The sequence below is a fragment of the Sinohyriopsis cumingii genome, chromosome 15 (genome assembly GCF_028554795.1).
Source record: "Sinohyriopsis cumingii isolate HCF-2022 chromosome 15, ASM2855479v2, whole genome shotgun sequence".
NCBI lineage: Eukaryota > Metazoa > Mollusca > Bivalvia > Unionida > Unionidae > Sinohyriopsis > Sinohyriopsis cumingii.
Genome location: NC_142975.1, coordinates 7290397 through 7317443, shown reverse-complemented (window position 1 = coordinate 7317443; position 27047 = coordinate 7290397). Strand labels below are relative to the sequence as shown.

At 35.4% G+C, this 27047-nt stretch overlaps 1 protein-coding gene across 6 annotated transcripts in view; it reads right to left on the bottom strand.

Annotated features, from left to right (window-relative positions):
- LOC149781218 (agrin-like) overlaps positions 1-27047 on the bottom strand; it is a 454787-nt gene that overhangs the window by 158453 nt on the left and 269287 nt on the right. For all 6 annotated transcript variants that reach the window (XM_089935296.1, XM_089935300.1, XM_089935297.1 and 3 more), the window contains exon 4: positions 8896-9132. In XM_089935296.1, the coding sequence (XP_089791422.1) occupies positions 8896-9132 (237 nt within the window). The remainder of the gene's footprint in view (positions 1-8895; positions 9133-27047) is intronic.

The window sequence follows — 27047 nt, the reverse complement described above, 5'->3', positions numbered from 1 at the left end:
TTTTGATGAATGTGTACAAAATGTAGAGGCTTTTGATGAATGTGCAAAATGTAGAGGCTTTTGATGAATGTAAAAAATGCAGTGGCTTTTGATGAATGTACAAAATGCAGTGGCTTTTGATGAATGTGTACAAAATGTACAGGCTTTTGATGAATGTACAAAATGTAGAGGCTGTTGATGAATGTGTACAAAATGCAGTGGCTTTTAATGAATGTGTACAAAATGCAGTGGCCTTTGATGAATGTGTACAAAATGTAGAGGCTTTTAATGAATGTACAAAATGTAGAGGCTTTTGATGAATGTACAAAATGTAGTGGCTTTTGATGAATGTACAAAATGTAGAGGCTTTTGATGAATGTACAAAATGTAGTGGTTTTTGATGAATGTGTACAAAATGCAGTGGCTTTTGACGAATGTGTACAAAATGTAGAGGCTTTTGATGAATGTAAAAAATGCAGTGGCTTTTGATGAATGTGTACAAAATGCAGTGGTTTTTAATGAATGTGTACAAAATGCATTGGCTTTTGATGAATGTACAAAATACAGTGGTTTTTGATGAATGTGTACATAATGCAGTGGTTTTTAATGAATGTGTACAAAATGTAACAGTGGCTTTTGATGAATGTACAAAATACAGTGGCTTTTGATGAATGTACAAAATGCAGTGGCTTTTCGATGAATGTACAAAATGTAGAGGCTTTTGATGAATGTACAAAATGTAGAGGCTTTTGATGAATGTGTACAAAATGCAGTGGCTTTTAATGAATGTGTACAAAATGTAGAGGCTTTTGATGAATGTACAAAAAGCATTGGCCTTTGATGAATGTACAAAATGCAATGTTTTATATGAATGTACAAAATGCAGTGACCTTTGATGAATGTACAAAATGTAGAGGCTTTTGATGAATGTGTACAAAATGCAGTGGCTTTTAATGAATGTGTACAAAAAGCAGTGGTTTTTGATGAATGTACAAAAAGCATTGGCCTTTGATGAATGTACAAAATGCAATGTTTTATATGAATGTACAAAATGCAGTGACCTTTGATGAATGTACAAAATGCAGTGGCTTTTGATGAATGTACAAAAAGCATTGGCCTTTGATGAATGTACAAAATGCAGTGACCTTTGATGAATGTACAAAATGCAGTGGCTTTTGATGAATGTGTACAAAAAGCAGTGGCTTATGATGAATGTGTACAAAAGCAGTGGCATTTGATGCATGTACAAAATGCAGTGGCCTTTGATGAATGTACAAAATGCAGTGGCCTTTGATGAATGTACAAAATGCAGTGGTGTTTTTTGAATGTGTACAAAAAGCAGTGGCCTTTGATGAATGTACAAAATGCAATCACTTTTGATGAATGTAAAAAATGCAGTGGCCTTTGATGAATGTACAAAATGCAGTCACTTTTGATGAATGTAAAAAATGCAGTGGCCTTTGATGAATGTACAAAATGCAGTGACCTTTGATGAATGTACAAAATGCAGTGGCTTTTGATGAATGTGTACAAAAAGCAGTGGCTTATGATGAATGTGTACAAAAGCAGTGGCATTTGATGCATGTACAAAATGCAGTGGCCTTTGATGAATGTACAAAATGCAGTGGCCTTTGATGAATGTACAAAATGCAGTGGTGTTTTTTGAATGTGTACAAAAAGCAGTGGCCTTTGATGAATGTACAAAATGCAATCACTTTTGATGAATGTAAAAAATGCAGTGGCCTTTGATGAATGTACAAAATGCAGTGGCCTTTGATGAATGTACAAAATGCAGTCACTTTTGATGAATGTAAAAAATGCAGTGGCCTTTGATGAATGTACAAAATGCAGTGACCTTTGATGAATGTACAAAATGCAGTGGCTTTTGATGAATGTGTACAAAAAGCAGTGGCTTATGATGAATGTGTACAAAAGCAGTGGCATTTGATGCATGTACAAAATGCAGTGGCCTTTGATGAATGTACAAAATGCAGTGGCCTTTGATGAATGTACAAAATGCAGTGGTGTTTTTTGAATGTGTACAAAAAGCAGTGGCCTTTGATGAATGTACAAAATGCAGTCACTTTTGATGAATGTAAAAAATGCAGTGGCCTTTGATGAATGTACAAAAAGCAGTGGCCTTTGATGAATGTACAAAAAGCAGTGGTTTTTGATGAATGTGTACAAAATGTAGAGGCTTTTGATGAATGTACAAAATGCAGTGGCTTTGGATGAATGTACAAAATACAGTGGCTTTGGATGAATGTGTACAAAAAGCAGTGGTTTTTGATGAATGTACAAAATGCAGTGGCTTTGGATGAATGTGTACAAAATGTAGAGGCTTTTGATGAATGTACAAAAAGCAGTGGTTTTTAATGAATGTGTACAAAATAAAGAGACTTTTGATGAATGTGTACAAAATGCAGAGGTTTTTGATGAATGTGTACAAAATGCAGTGGCTTTTGATGAATGTACAAAATGCAGTGACTTTGGATGAATGTACAAAATGCAGTGGCTTTGGATGAATGTACAAAATGCAGTGGCCTTTGATGAATGTGTACAAAAGCAGTGGCCTTTAATGAATGTGTACAAAATGTAGTCACTTTTGATGAATGTGTACAAAATGTAGTGGCTTTTGATGAATGTGTACAAAAAGCAGTGGCCTTTGATGAATGTACAAAAAGCAGTGGCCTTTGATGAATGTACAAAAGGCAGTGGTTTTTGATGAATGTGTACAAAATGTAGAGGCTTTTGATGAATGTACAAAAAGCAGTGGCTTTTGATGAATGTACAAAATGTAGTGGCTTTTGATGAATGTACAAAATGCATTGGCCTTTGATGAATGTACAAAATGCAGTGACCTTTGATGAATGTACAAAATGCAGTGGCTTTTGATGAATGTGTACAAAATGTAGAGGCTTTTGATGAATGTACAAAATGCATTGGCCTTTGATGAATGTACAAAATGCAGTGACCTTTGATGAATGTACAAAATGCAGTGGCTTTTGATGAATGTACAAAAAGCAGTGGCTTTTGATGAATGTGTACAAAATGCAGTGGCTTTTGATGAATGTACAAAAAGCAGTGGCTTTTGATGAATGTACAAAATGTAGTGGCTTTTGATGAATGTGTACAAAATGCAGTGGCTTTTAATGAATGTGTACAAAATGCAGTGGCTTTTAATGAATGTGTACAAAATGCAGTGGCTTTTAATGAATGAGTACAAAATGCAGTGGCCTTTGATGAATGTGCAAAATGCAGTGGCTTTTAATGAATGTGTACAAAATGTAGTGGCTTTTGATGAATGTGTACAAAATGCAGTGGCTTTTAATGAATGTGTAGAAAATGCAGTGGCTTTTAATGAATGTGTACAAAATGCAGTGGCTTTTAATGAATGAGTACAAAATGCAGTGGCCTTTAATGAATGTGTACAAAATGCAACAGTGGCTTTTAATGAATGTGTACAAAATGTAGTGACTTTTGATGAATGTACAAAATGCAGTGGCTTTTAATGAATGTGTACAAAATGCAGTGGGTTTTAATGGATGTGTACAAAATGCAACAGTGGCTTTTGATGGATGTGTTCAAAATGTAGTGACTTTTGATGAATGTACAAAATGTAGTGGCTTTTAATGAATGTGTACAAAATGCAGTGGCCTTTGATGAATGTGTACAAAATGCGGTGGCTTTTGATGAATGTGTACAAAATGCAGTGGCTTTTAATGAATGTACAAAATGTAGTGTTCTTTATCAATGTGTACAAAATGCAGTGGCTTTTAATGAATGTGTACAAAATGCAGTGGCTTTTGATGAATGTGTACAAAATGCAGTGGCTTTTGATGAATGTACAAAATGCAGTGGCTTTTGATGAATGTACAAAATGTAAAGGCTTTTGATGAATGTACAAAATGCAGAAACTGCAATGCAAAATATTTTGCAGAAGCATAACATATTCCTAAATAATGCTTTATTTTTAAAGGTGATTTAGATCTTAGGACTTCAGATGGAAGGTCCTTTTCTACATTCTGATTTTCTAAGTTTTCTTTTTGCAGTGTAATCTCTCCCACCTCATTAAATATCCTCAAAATCTAATGGGAACATTACATGTTTTGGCTAATTGAAATTCCTGGCACTGTGGGCTGACACAAACCATATCTGATGACAATTCCTCTTCCCTTATCCAGACAAGAAGTTTATCTTGATCATCCCAAGCAAATGTGTGACTGAAACTTTAGAGCTGAATTGGCTAAGAGTTATGGAAGATAGCTGATTCCTGGGCAGACAGGAGGGCTGACAAAGATGAGAAACTGAATCAAAGCTGCCACTGAAATGCTGTTAACCCTTTCCCACTAATAGTACATGGATTACTGTCTTTTACTTAGGAAGAAAACTATCTTTAAATATGCCTCACTCCTTACTTCATAAGGAGGTCAAGATAAGGACCAAAGAACACAAGAAAGGTTCCACTTAGCAATCATGAACAAGCAACTGATCTCCAATGCTCAAAATACCTAACAAGTTTTGAGACATAAAGGTCTGACCAAGTGGTGGAGTTCACCAAACACTTACAAATATTAGGAATGTTCTACAGCCCATATTAGTGGAAAATGAGTGATCTTTATCTTCATGGAAATAAAAACAGAAGAAAGCCTGCAGCTAGGGTCAAAGAGGGACAGACCAAAGCAATGCCATGTCAAAACTACATCAATCACAGTAGACTCTAGCCTGGTGTCAGGAACGAAGAATGTCAACTGGCTCCTAGCCTGAGCAGTGCAGTCTGCAACCTTGTTCCATAATTGTTCTTGGTTGATATGTGCCAGGCATGATGGTGGAGCATCTGCTATTGCTGTACTGGAGGGAAACACTGTGATAAATGGCATATCCTTCCTCAGCAGTAACTTACTGGGGGTATCCACCTATATATTAAAGAGACTTCTGAACCAAAATGATGGGCCATGATGAAAGAGTCTAGACTCAGTGAAAAAGTTATGTGATCCTGTTGGTAGGAACAAGAACCAACCCAAGAAATGTTAAGAAATTCTTCCCCACAAAGTTGAAATTATGACAAGGATTCAGCCCCAGCTTCTCCAGACTGAGAATAAAACCCAAAGGAATCACTGTCTTCCAATACTGTGAGTCTTTGAGTAAAATATGTCAGAGAACATTGCCTATCAACCAAACTGTCAAAACAGTGGATGATGGCAACCAAAAAAAACATCAAGTAAGTTCCCAGGACTCCTGTCAGTCTGGCAAAGACTCTTTTCAACGTAGGTATGCCAAAGGGCAGAGCCTGAAATTAAAAGACATCCTTGTCCAGACAGAAATTTCATGCTGTGATATGTAAATAAATATCTTGGAGAGCTACGGAGACTGCTCAGTCATTTGGGTTTATGAAATTCCCAAGTGAACCTAATATTTCTTTCTGAGGCATCCATGGGGATTAACCCACCAAACAAGGATTCAAAATCCAGGAGGGCTGCAGACAATATATCTTTTCTATGATCCCACAAAACATTAGGAAAACTAAAAGCAGCATTCTTACAAAGGGCAGTTCACCTGACAAGAATACATGTCTTCCTAATTTTGGCTATAGTCTCTATAGCCGCTGAAGATAAAGACTACTCCTAACAAACACTGTATAAAGGAAGCCAGCAAGACAAGATTGGTGTGCAAAATATCTTTCAGTTGATGCCACTAAAACACTTGTGTGTTCATTAGTACTTTCAAGACTGGACTATTATAACTCAATTCTGTCTGGTTCATCTCAATATCTACTCCAAAAAACTTAAAAAAGTTCAAAACACAGCTGCTCAGATCATACTTAGAGTACCATGATCAGAGCACACCTCCCTGCTGCTCTGTACCCTACACTGGCTATCCATTCGATCCAGAATCAAACGCCAAAATTTGTTCTCTGTGCTATGTTTCACTGAAGGACTCTAGTCCAACATACCTATACGACCTCACACATGTGTACACACCAGCAAGATACTTAAGCTCCTCTTCTGACAATCATATACTCATTATTCCCACTACGAAAACAAAGTCATATGGACAGCGTTCTTTTGTATACCAGGACCCCAGCAACATGGAATGAATGGTCCACTGAACTTAGACACAAAGACACAGTGATCCCATTCAAGAGCGCTCTCAAAACTCACTTATTTAGACTGCAAGAACAAACTTAAAGACCTAATAATGTTTCATACCTTAAATATTCTCAGAATGTTTTTTATGTGCTTTCTAATTTCATAGTGTTTGTGTTTGTAATCATATCATTATATGTTTTTATCTTATAGGTATTGTCTAATGTTGTAAAGCGCAGTAGAGCTTCTAAAGATTAGGCACTATACAAAGTCCTCATTATTATTATTATCATCTAAGGTGAGAATCTTTGCTGACCAGATGACCATGGATGACCTACCTGAAACATTGTAAAATCCAGGCATGGAAGTTTAACCAACCACGTAGGTGAGTGAACCATATACCTACCCACATAAACCAGTGGTTGCAGAGTGGTACAGGGGACTGAACTCTGCTATCTGACTGCTTATGGAATCATCCCCAAACTGTGATGAATCTCATTTCTGAAGACCAGTAAGGTTAAGGATGCATATCCAGGTTCAAACGGTAATAAACTTAATTTGTCAAATGTCCACACATTTTCATCTACTGCCCAGAGCAATAAAGAGATGGGAATACTGAATGGGTAAATCACACCAACTCAACTGAGTCTCCTCTAACTCATTACAGGAAACAATAATAGACAATTCATCATCCTGTTTCTCTTTGAATGGTGAGACAGGACTATGTTACCTTCTCTCTCTTCAGAAAAGTGGATTGTTATTCCCTTCTTGATGCTGGAGATATGATTGGTGTCCCCCACCTTTATTTTCTTTGATAACAAAAACCAAAGGGGAGAGGGGGGAGTGTCAACTGCTTGCCTGGTCCACAATGAGGCCATGATAAACTCAACTATGGTGCCATGTGGGGAAAAAGATATGTTCCATCCTCACTATTAGTGTGTGAGTCACCAAGCCCTCATTGGCATTGAAGGGAAACATAGAAACTGGTGGGAGGGGTGGTTATGTTTAGTGACCTACTCTCATTCCTTACCGAAGACAGGTTGCTCCTGATCAGAGAAGCACAGTATTTATCACTGCCAATATAAACACCAGGTGTCTGACCTGCCTGGTAACTCATGACAGCTGCCTAGACCAAGTGCCTACTAACTAGTATCTGTAATTTTGCTTGGAGCCTGGATCCCTGTACATGTTGATCGACCAGTGTCTCAGTCTAGTATCTGGTGACTTGTTAAAGACTGACTGAATGACAAAGATCATAAAGAGGGGTCCCTACAGTGGAAACTTGATTTAAAATCACAACTCCACTGATGAGCCAGGAGAAGAAGAGTGCACTTCATGTCCCTCATTTTGAAAAACTGGTGCTTGTTCTGAAGTGATTGGGGACTTCCATAAACAGAAAATTACCCATGATTCCTCCTACCACTCTCCAGAGCAACAATCTGGCAACTTCTGTGTACTGGGAACTGAACAGCTGGCGACTTCCTGATTGCAAAAATGCCACTGGTTTGTCACTGGTTTGGAGGGGACCATCCATCACAAAAAGGCAGCTTCTTTCTTTATGTTTGTGGATGAGCAGCAGATTTCAACTAAATCCAACACTTCATCAGTCAGTATAGCATGCAAAAAACATCTGTCCCTGTGCACATAATTTAGTGCATACAAAACTAGTGGAGGCATAGCTGAAAATAAATTGCCAAAATAAAACTAAACTGAACCAGAATTGAAAAAAGGAAGAATTTCTCTAAAACCAACAAGGGAACAAGTATATGCATGGACTCACAAGATACAATCAAACAAGGGATGCTGAAAATGTCAAAATTATCCAGCAACTGAGAAAAAAGCTCAAATTCAAAATGGATTCATCTAACTGAAATGAAGCAAAAGCACTTAGATTAGCAAATATCATGAGAACCCAAAGACATATTTTACAACACACAATCAAAGGAATAGAAGAATGATTCCATATGGATAGAACTGACTAAAACGTTGGACTGGGCGCATGTTATTTTGTTCTAGACCTGAAATGTTCAGCTTAGACTGACAGGACTAATGCTAGAAAAAGAGATAACAATGTAATTAGACTAATGCTAGAGAAAGAGATAACAATGTAATTAAATAGTGGATGCTACTCCTATAAAAATACAATTATTATTGATAAATTATTTTTCACCCTTTCCATTCTAAAATTATCTTCAGATGTGAAATATATATCCATACATTTTCCAGATCTGAAATACAAGATTATTAATAAAGTTATGAGATGCTTTGAGTGTGTGCACCTACAAATGTTGAATACACTGTATTTGAGAAAGAGAAAATCCCTTTTTTTATGCACCAAATGATAAATTATATCATGTATTAACATATAAAAACAAAATATCCCTTCACTCTATATCAGTCTCTTCATATATATATTTAAGAGGTTTATTTTGTATCAGGTAATCAGGTGTGTGTGTGTGTGTGTGTGTGTGCATTGTTCTGGAATGTGACTGGTTTCACCATCTTGGTAGGGATCCAATTTCCTTGGAGCTGCTCAGCTGAGCTGAGCTGATCATACTGACCCCAAAACAAATGAACTTTTCCATCATTCAAACAAACGTGAAGCTTCCTCAACCTGTTAGACATCCTTAGCAAATAGTTTCTTTTGGCTAGGTCCAGTAACCAAAAATATTATATATTTTTACCACAAAAGAAAACATCACATCAGATATTTATATATGAAGAGAAAATCTCTCTGTCTCTGTCTCTGTCTGTCTGTCTGTCTGTCTCTCTCTATATATATATATATGAGAGATAATGTAATAATGCATATACATAAACACAGACTTACCACATTTCCCATAATATTTGACTTTAATTTCCTCCATCTTCCTGCATGATGCCCTCTGTAGTTCACAGAAGTTGTTGTAGTCAATTTTGTCATTTCCACAGATTGGAGTATTTCCCACATTATCCCCATATGAGTCACACCGTTCCTGGCATTGGCAACGCGATGATTTGCCATCTTTGGAGGAAACACAGATAGCTCCATAGTTACACTGCACATTCTTACAGGGGTCCTCTTTTCCTGGTGGAAAAACGTAGCATGACTGACAGATTGTTAACTGGAGTGTTAGTAAAAGTGTTACCATCATAAAACATTTACTATTCATCCACAAAACATTTCGGAATCTGAAGCTGTAACCAGAAGCATTGTTCTTGGTATTTGGATTAATATGCCAGGACTTAGAACAATGTCCAAATAACATAATCCAGGACTTAGGACAATGTCCAAGTAACATAATCCAGGACTTAGGACAATGTCTGAATAGCATATTCAAATAATGCATTAGGGACACACTACAAGCCATCTGCATGTTACCACCAGTCAAAATTTGCAGCTTCCAGTATATCCACAAAAATTGATCCTTACTGTTTTTCATGTTTTACAAATCATGACATTTAAAATGTTAATGGACACAAGCCAAGTAAATATTTCATCTCCAAAATGCTTCCCATTTATCTGCAAAGGAGAGTGAAACTTTGCTTATTGATTTTCCTTCACTGGAGTAATATGACACTTTCCACATGCCACTCTAGAACGCAATGCCATGTTTCATTAACCTATTGATGGTAACAATTCTCCGACACCTTCTGGTACATTTCCATGTTAGCATGTTGAAAAAAAACTATGATTGTAAGTCAGAAATCTGAGACTCTTTTATTTTCCTTTAAAGGAAAAGTGAAATTTAGGAAATATACAAAATTGTTTTTAAATAATAGCTGAATTAGAATACAAATGTATCAAGTCTGCCTTGAGACCGTCATCAAATCTGTCTTGTCCATGGATCAGATAAGTTCTAGTTCAGGACAGAAAGCTGTACAGTGATGAGCAGTGTTGAAATTTAGGATCGTGTGCATTTCCTTGTTCTAAAATGAGAGTCAATACTAAAACTATCAACATCAGAGTCTAATAATATCAGGTAAGAAGCATTACAGTTATTTGGTTTGATTTGTCACAACAATTTTAAAACATAATAGGTGTCAATCCAAAGAAATGGATGCCCTGTAAGAACAAATCAAGATAGTCAAATGTGACCTATGACCTTATGTGGCAAATCAAGGTAGTCAAATGTGGCATGTAGCGAACCTATGACCTTATGTGGCAAATCAAGGTAGTCAAATGTGGCATGTAGCGAACCTATGACCTTATGTGGCAAATCAAGGTAGTCAAATGTGGCATGTAGCATACCTATGACCTTATGTGGCAAATCAAGGTAGTCAAATGTGGCATGTAGCATACCTATGACCTTATGTGGCAAATCAAGGTAGTCAAATGTGGCATGTAGCGTACCTATGACCTTATGTGGCAAATCAAGGTAGTCAAATGTGGCATGTATCGAACCTATGACCTTATGTGGCAAATCAAGAAGTCAAATGTGGCATGTAGCGAACCTATGACCTTATGTGGCAAATCAAGGTAGTCAAATGTGGCATGTATCAAACCTATGACCTTATGTGGCAAATCAAGAAGTCAAATGTGGCATGTATCGAACCTATGACCTTATGATTATGACACTAATGCTCTACCAACTTAGAACTAAGTTTGCCATGACTTTGTCTGTGATGGATATAGATTCTGAATGAAAATGAAATATGACATCATGAATGAAAATGAAATATGCATGAATGAAAATGAAATATGACATCATGAATGAAAATGAAATATGACATCATGAATACTGCAAAGAAAATATGGCTTCTCAAGACTACACTATATTGAGACCAAAAAAAAATTGGCATTTCAAATATGGCCTCTAAACACTTCTTAATAGTTCATGGTCTTCATGGCTTATAACAAAATTGATATGTATTAAAAAAAGTCCAGTCAAAATTGACAGTTGGTCTTTTAAAAAAATTGGTCTTTTAATATGTACAAGTTAACCTCATGCCTATTGGGAGCCCCGAGTGGCCGAGTGGTCTAAAGTGCTCTCCATTATGGATCACTGCCATCTCACCTCTGTCTGCATGGGTTTCTGTCTGTGTGGGTTCGATTCTTGGATTTAGCTAATGTGGGTATGTGAGAAAGCTTACCAGTAGCTTCTCGTGTGTCGGCAGTTCATTCCGGGGGTTTTCCCGGGTTCTTCCTCCACCATTAATACTGGCCGCCATGTATAGCCTCTCATGTGCTGATAAATGGCGATAAACCCTACAACAATTACAACATGCGTATTGTCATATCCTCCAATGATGTTATAATTAATTTTGGTGACTAACTCAGGTGGAAGTTAATCTCAATCTGTGATTGAATTGCCTCGGTCGATTCAATTTACTTATCATCTTATAAGTGCTTTAACCTTCCTGGGAACCAGGATCAAATCAGATTTAAAGAAAAGAAACAATGATAATGATTTGCTTAAGAAAAGATTATCTGAGGATCAAAATAACACACACAATGTAATTTATCTGCAGATCAAATTAACAGACACAATGTAATTTATCTGAAGATCAAATTGACACACAATGTAATTTATCTGCAGATCAAATTAACAGACAGTGGAATTTATCTGAAGATCAAATTAACAGACACACAATGTAATTTATCTGCAGATCAAATTAACAGACACACAATGTAATTTATCTGAAGATCAAATTAACAGACACAATGGAATTTATCTGAAGATCAAATTAACAGACACACAATGTAATTTATCTGAAGATCAAATTAACAGACACAATGTAAATTATCTGAAGATCAAATTGACAGACAATTAATGCAACTTATCTGCAGATTAAAAAAACGGATACTAAGGGAAATTTATTTGAGGATCCAAATACTTGTACATATACTCAAGACAATTTATCTAAGGATCAAAATAACTGACACTCAATGCAATTTATCTAAGGATCAAAATAACTGACACTCAATGCAATTTATCTGAGGATCAAAATAACAGACACTCGATGCAAATTTATCTAAGGATCAAAATATATAACAAAACACTCAGTGCAATTTATCTGCTAATTAAAGTTATGGATGAATGAAAATTCTTTTTAAGCTACCACACAGTGTGAATGCCAATTTGACAAGGGTTAAATTATTAATGTGTCTGGTGGCTGTATCAATTTTCCTTCTCAAGAGACCTCGGTAACATTAGTAGCAGCTAACCATTTGTTGTAGAAATTAGAAGTTTGTGAACCATGATATACCATGTGTGTTTGTCACTTGGATGAGAAAATTGGTTAAGGTTAACCTTTTTGGCATTAATTTTATTACTATTAAAAGAAAAGGATTCCTGTTGATAATGTATCTGAATCAGTCTCCAAAACACACAAGTGGTGATTTAGGCAGAATTTTTTTTATCATAAAAATGCAAAGATGCTAAGTCAGCTATTATATAGATAAATATAATTACTTCAGGTGGTATGGTTTTTATATAGGTTTTAGAATAGAAGATACATTTGTATATAAATTTTCAAAATTTTCTTGATACATTTCATAGTTATATGTCTATGATTGGTGAGTACATCTTTATTTACTGTTAAACTTAGGGCTGTGATTCAGGTTAAATATGGTATAATCTGCAGCCATGGTATTAGGTTACAGATCTGAGTTAATTTGAAACAAAGAAGTCGTTATGAGCAGGATTGTGTGTTTGTAAACTTACTGTAAATCAATGATAACAAGTTTCCGTTAATAGTCAAACATTAAGTTTAATGACCATTTGTTGTGGACTTTGAAGTTCCTTTAGTAGGTATAAATTGCTACAGTTAGGTAGTTACATTTTATTTTTGAAGTAATTAGCTCATAAGGATACATTTTACAAGTAATTTCCCATTTAACATAATATTTTTGGAAATTCTAATATACATTAAAGATTGCAAAAGAGTGTTTGTGGAGAGTGGATATATGGCTTTATTTGGATTATATAATTTAGATTTTGTGTACTTTGGTATGTTGTTGTTGTTGTAGGGTTTAATGCCATTTTTCAGCACACGATAGGCTATACATGGCGGCCAGTATTAATGGTGGAGGAAGAACCCGGAAAGAACCACCGACCCAAGAGAAGCTACTGGCAAGCTTTCTCACATACCCACATCAGCCGAATCCGAGACTCAAACCCACGCACACAGAGGTGAGATGTGATCTGTAACGGAGAGCGCTTTAGACCACGCGGCCACTCGGGGCCCCACACTTTGGTATGTAGACTATGGGCATATTTTACATATGATTGGAACTTAATTCTTTCTTTGTGGTTTTTTGTTGGGAATTTTCAGCTACAGTGACAGTGTTATAATTACAGACTTGAAGCACATTCAGATATCAAACAAATAAACATTATAATTTCATCCAGATTAATACACCCCAGACCCAGCCTGACTCTGGCTCCAGACTCCTCCCCATCACTTTACTGTACATTTTGCAATCTGATATAGCTGTATGCATTTCAGAAGTTGGGCCATAATGAGAATGGAATTGGTAGTAAAATATGTGGAGGGAGATGTGTGATTGTATTGCTGAAGTCACTTTTGTTATATATACAACCTCTCCTACCCTACCCTGTACTCTGATGTAGCCAATTCCTTCCATTACAGCCCATATTTTTAAGGATCTTTTCCTATCACTTTTAGAGGCTTTTTGAAATGTATGAATTTTTGTTTAGGGCATCTGCTATATAGCTATTTATAGAACAGGGGATTCTCCATCAGCTATGTCAGCATCAAACAAATTCTACTGAATGGAAAGCAATCTAAGGTTTCAAACATTCCACAATATGGTTTTAATATTTTAACTTAATTGGCATATGTGATCTGAGTAGAAGTTCAATACTGATAGCAAAGGATGTGTTGTTTTGGCATATATGATCTGAGTAGAAGTTCAGTACTGATAGCAAAGGATGTGTTGTTTTGGCATATATGATCTGAGTAGAAGTTCAATACTGATAGCAAAGGATGTGTTGTTTTGGCATATGTGATCTGAGTAGAAGTTCAATACTGATAGCAAAGGATGTGTTGTTTTGGCATATGTGATCTGAGTAGAAGTTCAATACTGATAGCAAAGGATGTGTTGTTTTGGCATATGTGATCTGAGTAGAAGTTCAATACTGATAGCAAAGGATGTGTTGTTTTGGCATATGTGATCTGAGTAGAAGTTCAATACTGATAGCAAAGGATGTGTTGTTTTGGCATATGTGATCTGAGTAGAAGTTCAATACTGATAGCAAAGGATGTGTTGTTTTGGCATATGTGATCTGAGTAGAAGTTCAATACTGATAGCAAAGGATGTGTTGTTTTGGCATATGTGATCTGAGTAGAAGTTTAATACTGATAGCAAAGGATGTGTTGTTTTGGCATATGTGATCTGTGTAGAAGTTCAATACTGATAGCAAAGGATGTGTTGTTTTGGCATATGTGATCTGAGTAGAAGTTTAATACTGATAGCAAAGGATGTGTTGTTTTGGCATATGTGATCTGTGTAGAAGTTCAATACTGATAGCAAAGGATGTGTTGTTTTGGCATATGTGATCTGTGTAGAAGTTTAATACTGATAGCAAAGGATGTGTTGTTTTGTTTGATCTTTGAATGACCTTTGGACTGAATGCTTTTCTGAGTTTATTGTGAAACTGACTGAATCATTATTGTCCAGACACATGAGTAACCAAGTTTTGCTTCTTTAAATCTATTTTTCTGTTTCTCAACAGTTTAGGCTACCTACAGGGGCTACTTACAAATGAAATTAAGACTATCAGTAAATACAGTGATGGGGGACCAATAGTCAAACAGAGCAAAACATCAACCATCACAATTACAATGGGCAATTAGCGGGATTTTTACACACCTACCTCCACATTCGTAACATGCCTGCTTCTTACATTGTAGAACTTTTGAATCCAACTGTTATAATGCTAGTCTTTCAGTCCCCCTCCTCCTTATATCCATTTACCTATAGCTTTAAATTTCATTTGTAATGAGGCCTATGGTGAAAGTGCTATACAACATAGGACCAATGTTCTTCTTAGCAGATTTTACTTTTTTCTGCTTTTTAAAAATATCTAATCAAAGAAAGAGTTATTTATCTTCAGAAAAATTATATAGATTTGTTATTTGATTCTGTCAAATCAGTTTTTTTAAATTTTCTAAATAAAATATAAACCCACCGTTTTTATTTCATTTTAAAAGCATACCTTCCAATTTAGTGTTTATATTAGTTACTTTGCATGTGACTCATAAGTATAAAGTAATTTATAAAGAAATAAATTCAATATGGGCTCAGATCACATGGTTATGTTCTGACCAATGGAAATCTTTCCTACATTGATCAACTGATGCAACTGCATACACACTCTAATTTAGTTCCGTCCATCCCTCCATGTTCTACACTACAGTTATAGCTTTCCACTCATAATAGCTATCACTCCATTATGTCTAGTAGGTATTCTACCTTTTCTATTAATTGCACATATTCTATAACTTTGTTTTTTTTTTCTGACTATAATCTTAAAGTCATTTTACATACATACATACATACATACATACATACATACATACATACATACATACATACATACATACATACATACATAGATACATACATACATGCATACATACATACATACACACATACATACTGTGATTGGTTAAAACCATTGCTAAATGAAGGATGGCCAGCCCCACATATCATACCATAACTTAATGGTGCTGCTGAAACAGCAGGAATATGACCCAGATTTCTCATGATGCTGACCCATTTACTCAGATTTGTAACTGCCTTCCTGAATTCCAGAAACTTGACCTGGTTTTGATACTTTTTCCAAATTCTCACATCCAACTTAATGCCAGTTAGAAACCTGATATTGGTACTGCTATTATATAATTTCCTGTCCATTCAAACTTATATAATTTAACATCTATTGTTATTTTGCTCGTCAATTTTTTATTAATTAAGCTTCAGTACAGACCTATAGTCTTATTATGTACGAGAAATTCTCAAACACACGATCAACTTTTTTTCTAACCATAAGAATTAGCCTGATTCCTTGGAAGTACTATATACATGCATCTTAGAGTAGCTACTGCATTTTGCTATTCCACTGTACAACTTCCATTTGTACAACAATACATGATCTCAGTCAACATTTTGCTATTCCACTGTACAACTTCCATTTGTACAACAATATATGATCTCAGTCAACATTTTGCTATTCCACTGTACAACTTCCATTTGTACAACAATACATGATCTCAGTCAACATTTTGCTATTCCACTGTACAACTTCCATTTGGGGGCGCTCACCAATTAATATGTACTTTAGAGAGAGTGACGTATGTAAGGTGAAGTAGTTCGCATTTAAAACATGCACAATGGAGAGTTGTTGTTGTTGTAGGGTTTAACGCCATTTTTCAGCACAAGATAGGCCATATATGGCGGCCAGTATAACTGGTGGAGGAAGAACCCTGGAAAACCCAGGAAAGAACCACCGACCCACGAGAAGCTACTGGCAGGCTTTCCCACGTACCCACGCTAGCCGAGCCTTGGACTCGAACATACGCAGACAGAGGTGAGATGGCAGTGATCCGGAACGGTGAGCGCTTTAGACCACTCGGCCACTCGGGGCCCCCACAATGGAGAGAATGTTGGCATACCTATATGCTACAGTAATGTAATGTGGATGATATTTCTTTGGATATTGTACTTTTGGAAATTTTACATGATTTAAGCACATTGCTAACTAAAATGACTGCTCCCTTGTGTTAAAAAATCAGCCTGAATTAGTCTAAAGTACACTATACATAGCAGCTATTAAAATAGGGAAAATGAATTTTGCCAGACTAGACAAGACCAGCTTCTGAAAGTGCAATGAATGAATTACCGAATATATAAAATGTAAAAAACGTTATTGGCTCTATTTTATACAATTTACTTCTGAAGTTCAGGATGTGAAAATGACCAAGTAGAGCTAGCACTTTTTTGAAAGTTGCACATTTGAAGTAAGGCCAAGCTGTATACTCTATAACCCATAGTACACCCATCAATCATACACCAAAATAAAGGGAATTACAGGTTCTTTGAATTATACCTAAGATATACAAGGTCTTTTTTAAATAGCCAGTATAACCAGTAAGGAAAACCAGGGAAATTCTTTTTCTTTAAAATCCTAACCCCTGTGCAAAGTACAAAACTGTAGAGTGCCACCTTTGTACAACAATACATAATCTCAGTCAATATTTTGCTATTCCACTGTACAACTTCCATTTGTACAACAATACATGATCTCAGTCAATATTTTGCTGTTCCACTGTATAACTTCCATTTTTACAACAATACATGATCTCAGTCAACATTTTGCTGTTCCACTGTACAACTTCCATTTGTACAACAATACATGATCTCAGTCAATATTTTGCTATTCCACTATACAACTTCCATTTGTACAACAATACATGATCTCAGTCAACATTTTGCTATTCCACTGTACAACTTCCATTTGTACAACAATACATGATCTCAGTCAACATTTTGCTATTCCACTGTACAACTTCCATTTGTACAACAATACATGATCTCAGTCAATATTTTGCTATTCCACTGTACAACTTCCATTTGTACAACAATACATGATCTCAGTCAACATTTTGCTATTCCACTGTACAACTTCCATTTGTACAACAATACATGATCTCAGTCAACATTTTGCTATTCCACTATACAACTTCCATTTGTACAACAATACATGATCTCAGTCAACATTTTGCTATTCCACTGTACAACTTCCATTTGTACAACAATACATGATCTCAGTATACATGAGAATAATGACATGATGGAGGTGGACAGGACAAATCTATTTATAGCAATGCAGCAATACTATCATGTAAATTGGGTTCATCTTGAATTTTGTCCATCACAAAATGAGTCCATATTTTCTTTTTTCTATGTTTAGCGGAGTAACATCACATATACATGCACAACGGAGATTCAATGTACCCCATAAAGCAAGTAAGGTAGACCTTACATGACAGAGACAATATGGGCATGAATATTAGGACAATTAGAAATAGCAAGCACCTTTTTAAACAATATTTCCTTGTCTGGTTACATGAATACTTCCTGTATTTCCTTGTCTGGTTACATGAATACTTCCTGTATTTCCTTGTCTGGTTACATGAATACTTCCTGTGATTCATCTGCTTCTATACACATCACTTTTCATTTTGTAAAACTTGCACAAAAATCTAAATGTTTATGCAGTTGATATAGATACAACAAAAACAGACTCAACCACCAACTATACATTCACAGAGAGGGTATCCTCACAAAAAGATTTCCTAGTGGTGCTATAATTGTCAAAATGTAATCAATATAAAAGTAATATCCCAGACTGCATCAAGTAAACAAAATGCAGTAATTTCTTGGGCTTCAAACATCTTTAACTGTTAGGAACTCAATGGCTATTTAAGCATAGATTTACACATCAAACTGTCAAAATGCAGTAATTTCTTGCCTGGCTTCAAACATCTTTAAGAGCTCAACAGCAGATTAAGCAAAGATTCACACATTATTGGGATAAAATTCTGTTATTATCATCAACATTCACTTAAAAGTCAAGTCTGGCTGCAAAAAGCACAGACTCAGATGTACCATATTATAATATGCTGGCAGATCAAGGTCTATACAGTTGCCAAGGATTAATCAGTTGAACAAACATAGACCCTGATCTTTAAATGATGACAGATTTAGGTCTATGTTGCTTGAAGTTTACTTGACTTATAAGCAAGTACATACGATACTCACAATAGTACCTAAATTACCCAAACTGATTCCTCCTTATGACCAGCTTTATTGGCTGCAAGCTGAATTCTCACTAATGAAAGGATCAGATTTGGTCTAGAAGAGGGCAATAGTATCATATTAGAACTTCAAGACTACAATGGCTTCCAATCCTCTTAGGATTTGGTCTGCTAATTGGAATGCAAGAGATACAACACAAGTCAGCTTAAATGTTTGAAAAATGGATGATGTTACTGCAAAATGGACTAGGTATCAATATCATTAAATCAATAAAAATGCATTCTGACTGTATAAATAGTCAACCCATGGTATTCAAGTCCTCAACCCACGTACTAAAGTCCTCAACTCATGGTATTAAAGTCCTCAACCCACGGTATTCAAGTCCTCAACCCACAGTATTCAAGTCCTCAACCCACGGTATTCAAGTCCTCAACCCATGGTATTAAAGTCCTCAACCCACGGTATTCAAGTCCTCAACACACGGTATTCAAGTCCTCAACCCATGGCATTAAAGTTCTCAAGCCACAGTATTAAAGTCCTCAACCCATGGTATTAAAGTCCTCAACCCATGGTATTCAAGTCCTCAACCCATGGTATTCAAATCCTCAACACATGGTATTAAAGTGTCTTCAACCCATGGAATTACAGTCTTCAACCCACGGTATTAAAGTCCTCAACCCATGGTATTAAAGTCCTCAACCCATGGCATTAAAGTCCTCAACCCAAGGTATTAAACTCCATAAGATGTATCTTACTTTAAGTAAGCATATTCATATAACATGTACATTTTGATGCATTATACAATTAATTTTGATGAACGGGAAAGAGTGAAAAGTAATACTGATATATTTATTTTCAGTTTTGTATGTCTCACATGATCCACAATATAACAAAGGTCTCAGACCTCAACTGCATTTATTCTATGTTGTCGTATATTTGTATATTTTTGTAAAGCAGAAGATTGCAATAATTTAAAATATGGGACATAGTCGAGATTGTTTGTGTACTGATGTTCATTGTGTGATTAACTTTGTAGTTATGTACTTTAACAATCCTACCCATAATACTTTTATTACGTTGTTGCACTGTTTTAACTTTAAATTTTGAGATGGATACCTTAAAAGATAATGAGAAGCCTGGGTACAATATCATGGTAATTATGCTTTGTGATGAATGCAGAGAGTACATACTAATTAATACACATGTGCAACCTGCATCAAACATTATCCCCTAATTAATACACATGTGAGACTGACATCAAACATTATCCCCTAATTAATACACATGTGAGACTGACATCAAACCTGATCCCCTAACTAATACACATGTGAGACTGACATCAAACATTATCCCCATCAAACATTATCGCCTAATTAATACACATGTGCGACCTACATCAAACATTATCGCCTAATTAATACACATGTGTGACCTACATCAAACATTATCCCCTAATTAATACACATGTGTGCCCTACATCAAGCATTATCCCCTAATTAATACACATGTGCGACCTACATAAAGCATTATCCCCTAATTAATACACATGTGCGACCTACATCAAGCATTATCCCTTAATTAATACACATGTGCGCCCTACATCAAGCATTATACCCTAATTAATACACATGTGCACCCTACATCAAGCATTATCCCCTAATTAATACACATGTGCGACCTACATCAAACATTATCCCCTAATTAATACACATGTGTGACCTACATCAAGCATTATCCCTTAATTAATACACATGTGTGACCTACATCAAACATTATCCCCTAATTAATACACATGTGCGACCTACATCAAGCATTATCCCCTAATTAAGACACATGTGCACCCTACATCAAGCATTATACCCTAATTAATACACACGTGCGCCCTACATCAAGCATTATCCCCTAATTAATACACATGTGCGACCTACATCAAGCATTATCCCCTAATTAATACACATGTGCGACCTATATCAAGCATTATCCCTTAATTAATACACATGTGTGACCTACATCAAACATTATCGCCTAATTAATACACATGTGCGACCTACATCAAACATTATCCCCTAATTAATACACATGTGCGACCTACATCAAACATTATCCCCTAATTAATACACATGTGCGGCCTACATCAAACATTATCCCCTAATTGATACACATGTAAGACCTACATCAAACATTATCCCTTAACTAATACACACATGAGACTGATGTCAAACATTATCCCTTAATTAATACACATATGAGTACTACATCAAACATAATCCCCAAATTAATACACATATGAGACTGACATCAAACATTATCCCCTAATTAATGTACATGTGAGTCCTACATTAAATATAATCCCCTAATTAATACACATCTGAGACATCAAAACATTATCCCCTAATTAATACACATGTGAGACTGACATCAAACATAATACCCTAATTAATAAACATGTGTGACTGACATCAAACATTATCCCCTAATAAATACACATGTGAGACCTATATCAAACATGACCCCTTAATGCACATGTGAGTACTACATCAAACATAATCCCTGAATTAACATACATTTGAGACTGACATCAAACATTATCCTCTAATTAATGCACATGTGAGTCCTACATCAAATATAATCCCCTAATTAATACACATCTGAGACTGACATAAAAACATTATTCCCTAATTAATACACATGTGAGATTGACATCAAATATTATCCCCTAATTAATACACATGTGAGACTGACATCAAACCTTATCCCTTAATTAATACACATGTGAGACTGACATCAAACCTTATCCCTTAATTAATACACATGTGAGGCTTACATCAAACCTCATCCCCTAATTAATACACATGTGAGACTGACATCAAACATTATCCCCTAATTAATACACATGTGAGACTGACATCAAACATTATCCCCCAATTAATACACATGTGAGACTGACATCAAACCTTATCCCCTAATTAATACACATGTGAGACTGACATCAAACCTTATCCCCTAATTAATACACTCGTGAGGCTTACATCAAACCTCATCCCCTAATTAATACACATGTGAGACTGACATCAAACATTATCCCCTAATTAATACACATGTGAGACTGACATCAAACCTTATTCCCTGAAGCTGATGTAGCTGCTGATTTGGAGTTTAAGAGCAAAGCAAAAAATTACAAGTAGGTTATTTGGTTCCAAGGCAACTAAAGTAAATGGCATTGCCCAAGAACACAACACAATAGCCAGTCGAAGCAAAGTAGGATTTGAACCCACACCTTTTCAGCTGCATGTCCAACACATTAACCACTAAGCCACTATGATTCCTTTCCCTGAGGTAGATAGTACCCATTTAGTGGTGGGGCTGTGTTAAATGTCTTGCAATTATAGCAACTGTCATGGGAAAAAGCTGGAAACCCACTTCATGGAAATCAGCCATTAATTACTATCATTATGTTTATGCAGAGTCTTGTAACAAGCAGGTCCATACTGAGTGCCATTCTAACCATAAAGAAATTACAATATAAATTATACACCTCTGACAGCAAGGAAATATTGAAAAGAAAAAATAACCTCATAGACCATAAAACATCCCAATAAATGATGAATTATCCCAAACTGTTCTAAGTAGCTGGCCAAATGATTTAATAAAAAGCTTTCCCACAGGCATGAAATGAATTTCCTATCAGAGAATGTAGTGATTACCATTGTGAAATTAGCGTGTATAACAAACATTTCCTGCTACATTATTATCCAACTCTCAAACCTGTTATGCATAGAAACCTTTAAAACATCAAACAGCTAGCGACTTATTGATTAAAAAGATTCTAAACATATCATTTTTAAACAGATGACACAAATCATTGTGCTATATTTCTTGAGATCCAATTTTAAATAGAAAGGATAAAGGACGTTAATTGTATTTGATCTTTCTAGGGCTGATGGCACAATGCGATTAATGACTATAGATATTGACTGGCATATACTGACTCATTCTGATTTCACAAATATAAAGCCCTGTACAAAAGTAATAAATATTCAATAAACAAAGAGCAAGTAGTGATGGGTACATCACAGAGGGCATTGCTTCATACAGGCAGGATTTATAACATAGGAGCTTGTGTTAAACAACCCATGTTATGAAATTGGAAATTCCGAGTCATAACTGCTCTAAATGATGTAGAAGGAATAGGGCTATGGTTAGTGGTTATGGTTTGGGTTGAAATCTAACTCATTTGAGACCCCAACAGTGTAAAGGTGCATGGTAAATTTGGTTGAAATCTAACTCATTTGAGACCTCAACAGTGTAAAGGTGCATGGTAAATTTGGTTGAAATCTAACTCATTTGAGACCTCAACAGTGTAAAGTTTCATGGTAAATCTGGTTGAAATCTAACTCATTTGAGACCCCAACATTGTAAAGGTACATGGCAAATCTGGTTGAAATCTAACTCATTTGAGACCCCAACAGTGTAAAGGTGCATGGTAAATCTGGTTGAAATCTAACTCATTTGAGACCCCAACAGTGTAAAGGTGCATGGTAAATCTGGTTGAAATCTAACTCATTTTAGGCCATATCAATATAATGGTGCATGGAATATGGCTTAATGCTAGTATTGTTAAGTAAAGTTATGCTGCTGTAAGCAAAGTCAGGAAAATGAGCATCAGGGGACATAACTCCAGTAAATACTGTGGAAAGTTCAGGAGAATGAGCATCAGCATTCATACATCCTGCAAATAGTGTGGAATGTTAGGAGGATGAACATCAGGGGTCATAACTCCTGCAAATAATGCTGTGCAATTCTGGAACTCAAATGTATTTCATGATGTCATTAATATAAAGCTGCAGGCCAAATTTGGTTGGAATCTAAAATGCCTAGAAAAGTTAGGTTGCACAAAACAAGCCAAGAAAAATGAACAGATGGAAGGACAGACAGAAAGTGTATTCAAAATGTCATTTCAATACACTATTCCAGTTTTGTCAAATAAAATTACTGATGTTCATTGTATGATAAACAATTTTAAATGTGTACTCACTCTGAATGAAATGTTATGAAATTTATTGAATTAATCTAATCTTCTGTTTGTCAAGGTTTACAAAGAATAGACAATATTAAACTTCTTTCATAAATTTCAGCTTGAATCCAACCAAAATAAGTCCCTGTAAGAAAATCTGCCAGAATTGAGAATTGTAGGTCTGTACATGCCATGTGAACTTGTACTCTGTGATAATGACTTTAGCATGCAATCTAAAATTCCCTGAAAACCTGTTGTTAGTTTGTTTTTTTCACACAAAAAAAACAATTTTTTCTTTAACCATCAGAATTCATTGCTCATTTCTTGTACATGTACTAATTATAATTTACTGAACTCTATAATTACAACTTTCTTTCAGCATCATTATTTCAGTCATCACTGTACCTTGTCAACATATGGGATGTTAATTGTCTCCTAATTTAGCACCATTATGAGTGCATGGTACTTATGTCAAAAGACTAGATGACATTAATACTTATATTCACAAATTGTTGTCCAGTTTTATGACTGCCATCAGTTTTCCAACAGAACCTAAATATTACTGACATAAAACAATTCATGAAGTATTTTTCACCTAAATATTACTGACATAAAACAATTCATGAAGATTTTTTAACCTAAATATTACTGACATGAAACAATTTCATTAACAAGCAAATTGTCATCTGAGTAAAGCAAGTCATTTTATGATGTAATATAAACTGGTTTCAGATGAATGCATATTTTAATGAAATAAATTGTTCTGACATGAATATCTGTCATTTTCAAAGTAATATTACTCATAGGGTCACATGTACGTGGTAAATTTAAAAAAAAATATGTTCATCTGTGTCTTGGTATTCTCCAGAGCAGTTGAACAAATTCAAGTTATGCACACAAAAAAAATGCTGGAGGTGGGTAATTTAAGCATGGCAACTGGTGATTTGTCTTTCATTGTTCAAAAGCCACATCATTAAAAAGTTTTAACTATAAAAAACTCTGGATGCAAGAAATTTGCCAAAAAAACAAATTTAGTAGTCTTCAGCCAAAAGAGTTAAACTCAGCCATGATGAAACTATACAACAGCACACCTCTTCTTCTTCCTTAAAATCTATTTTTTAAACCTCCGAGGGACATTGTGAACCATCAATCACACAGTATGACATTTTTTCAAGAGATAGGATCTCTTTTAATTACAGGTGATAGATTTTCAAGTAGGTTTTGATTGACACAATTAAGCAAGATCGCAAGAATTGAGATATTTTTATTAACTTAGCTTTAGCTTTAAATAAAATTGCCTTCTCTAATAGTTTATTGATGCTGAGGTGGCTACCTGAACCGCCGTATTTGTTTTCAACTAAATCAATACATCTGCACTAACTTTGAATTATACACTGTATACACTAAATCAATACATATCTACACTAACCTTGGAATACACCGTATTTGTATTAAAATAAATCAATACATCTACACTAATTTTGAATTAAACACTGCATAATAATGAACTAGCTCATTCTATGTATGGGAGAATATTTCAGTCGTTAAACCCCAAACATTTATGTCCATTCAGCACAATGATGCCAAAAAAGTATTAGAGGTTGTTTATTCATGAATAGCATCATACATAAATATGGACCCATTATATTTGTGAAAAATATTCTATTCATCATATAGTGATATTTTACTGTTTTATGCATCAAACATTTTTGACTAAGTGTTGCTGAAAGGCCAACAAACCTGACCTGGGGACTTATCACCATTTAATCATTCTAGAAAGAATGCAGTGATAAGAAAATAGAATAATGAAATCTTTTTACAATTTAACCACAAAGATATTTGAATCGATCCACACCATCATTCCATTGCTGCAATTAATGCAATTCCCTAACTGAATGCTGAATACTGACCAAACCATGTTAGCAGCTCCTTCCAAGAATCCTAAATCAAATGTTGTTCTAAGAATCCCAAATCAAATGTAGTTCCAAGAGTTCCAAATCAAAGTTGCTCCAAGCGTCTGAAATCAAATGTGGTTACCAAGCAGACAGATTTAACTTCCCAAATTTCTCAAGAAAAATTAATCTCAGATAATAATAGTCCTGATCCTTGACACACTGTACTCCTGTCCTTTGTTTGCCTCCCTAAAAGTGATTCTTTCATTAGTGAATAGAATTCTCATATTGCTGCAACTGACACATATGGCTTAACCTCACAGATGTTTCTATCTGGAGAATATTCAATGAAGTGCTCATTCTACATTGGCAAATGTCAGATGAAGCTAAAATCAGGTCACTGTTGCCTTCAGTCTACGTCTCTCCCAGAGAACAAACCACCGAGTTCATGCATGCACATAACTGTCATTGTCTCAAGATTTAACACTCAAACAACACTCTTGTAATTCACATAAAAATAGGCATCAAAATAAAAGGTTCTGGAACTCTTCAATCAAACAGGCTTTGATATAGCATGAAATATTTCCATTACTGGCGGAGAATAACAGGATACAGATAGTGTATTACAGTACTGGCTTTTGATGATATTGATTTACAGAAGCATTGTGGTGTGATCATCAAGACAGAAAGCCATTCAACATTACATTCTGGAGTCAGCTTTGCACGGCATCGCTAATACAAGCTTCTAAATAAATAATGACCAGAAAAGCCTTAAGGAAGAGCCAAGTTAGCAGACTTAATAGATTTCAATTTTTCTCTATTATTGATCCCTCATAAATGAACAATGATTGATGCCAGCGCCATGTCAAGCTAAGATTTAAAGCATACTTGATATGAGTGCCATTCATCACATTTCTGATGTACTTCTTCCCAAAAAAAACACAAGCAACATAAGTATTGTGCAAATGAAAAATGACAGGCATAGCAATGTCAGCAGTCGAAGCAGCAACTAAATTTTAACTTGTTAATTTTTGCTGTCTCATGACTCAAAATCAAAATCCAGTTGGAATATGATGAAACCTGCTAAATGTAATCTTTCAGAAGTGGGAATTGCTTTTCTTTTTCCATCAAAGTGAATCCCACTTGAGATGGAAAAAGGTGAGCGAGGTGTATGTATGTGAATGCATCTATTTTTGGAATATAAGTAGACACCTAAATTTGCTTTAAATTAATGTTACCCTAGGTCCATGCCCCAGACTCCAGGTCCCCGAGTCATAATTTGGAAACCATCAAGTACCACCCTATTA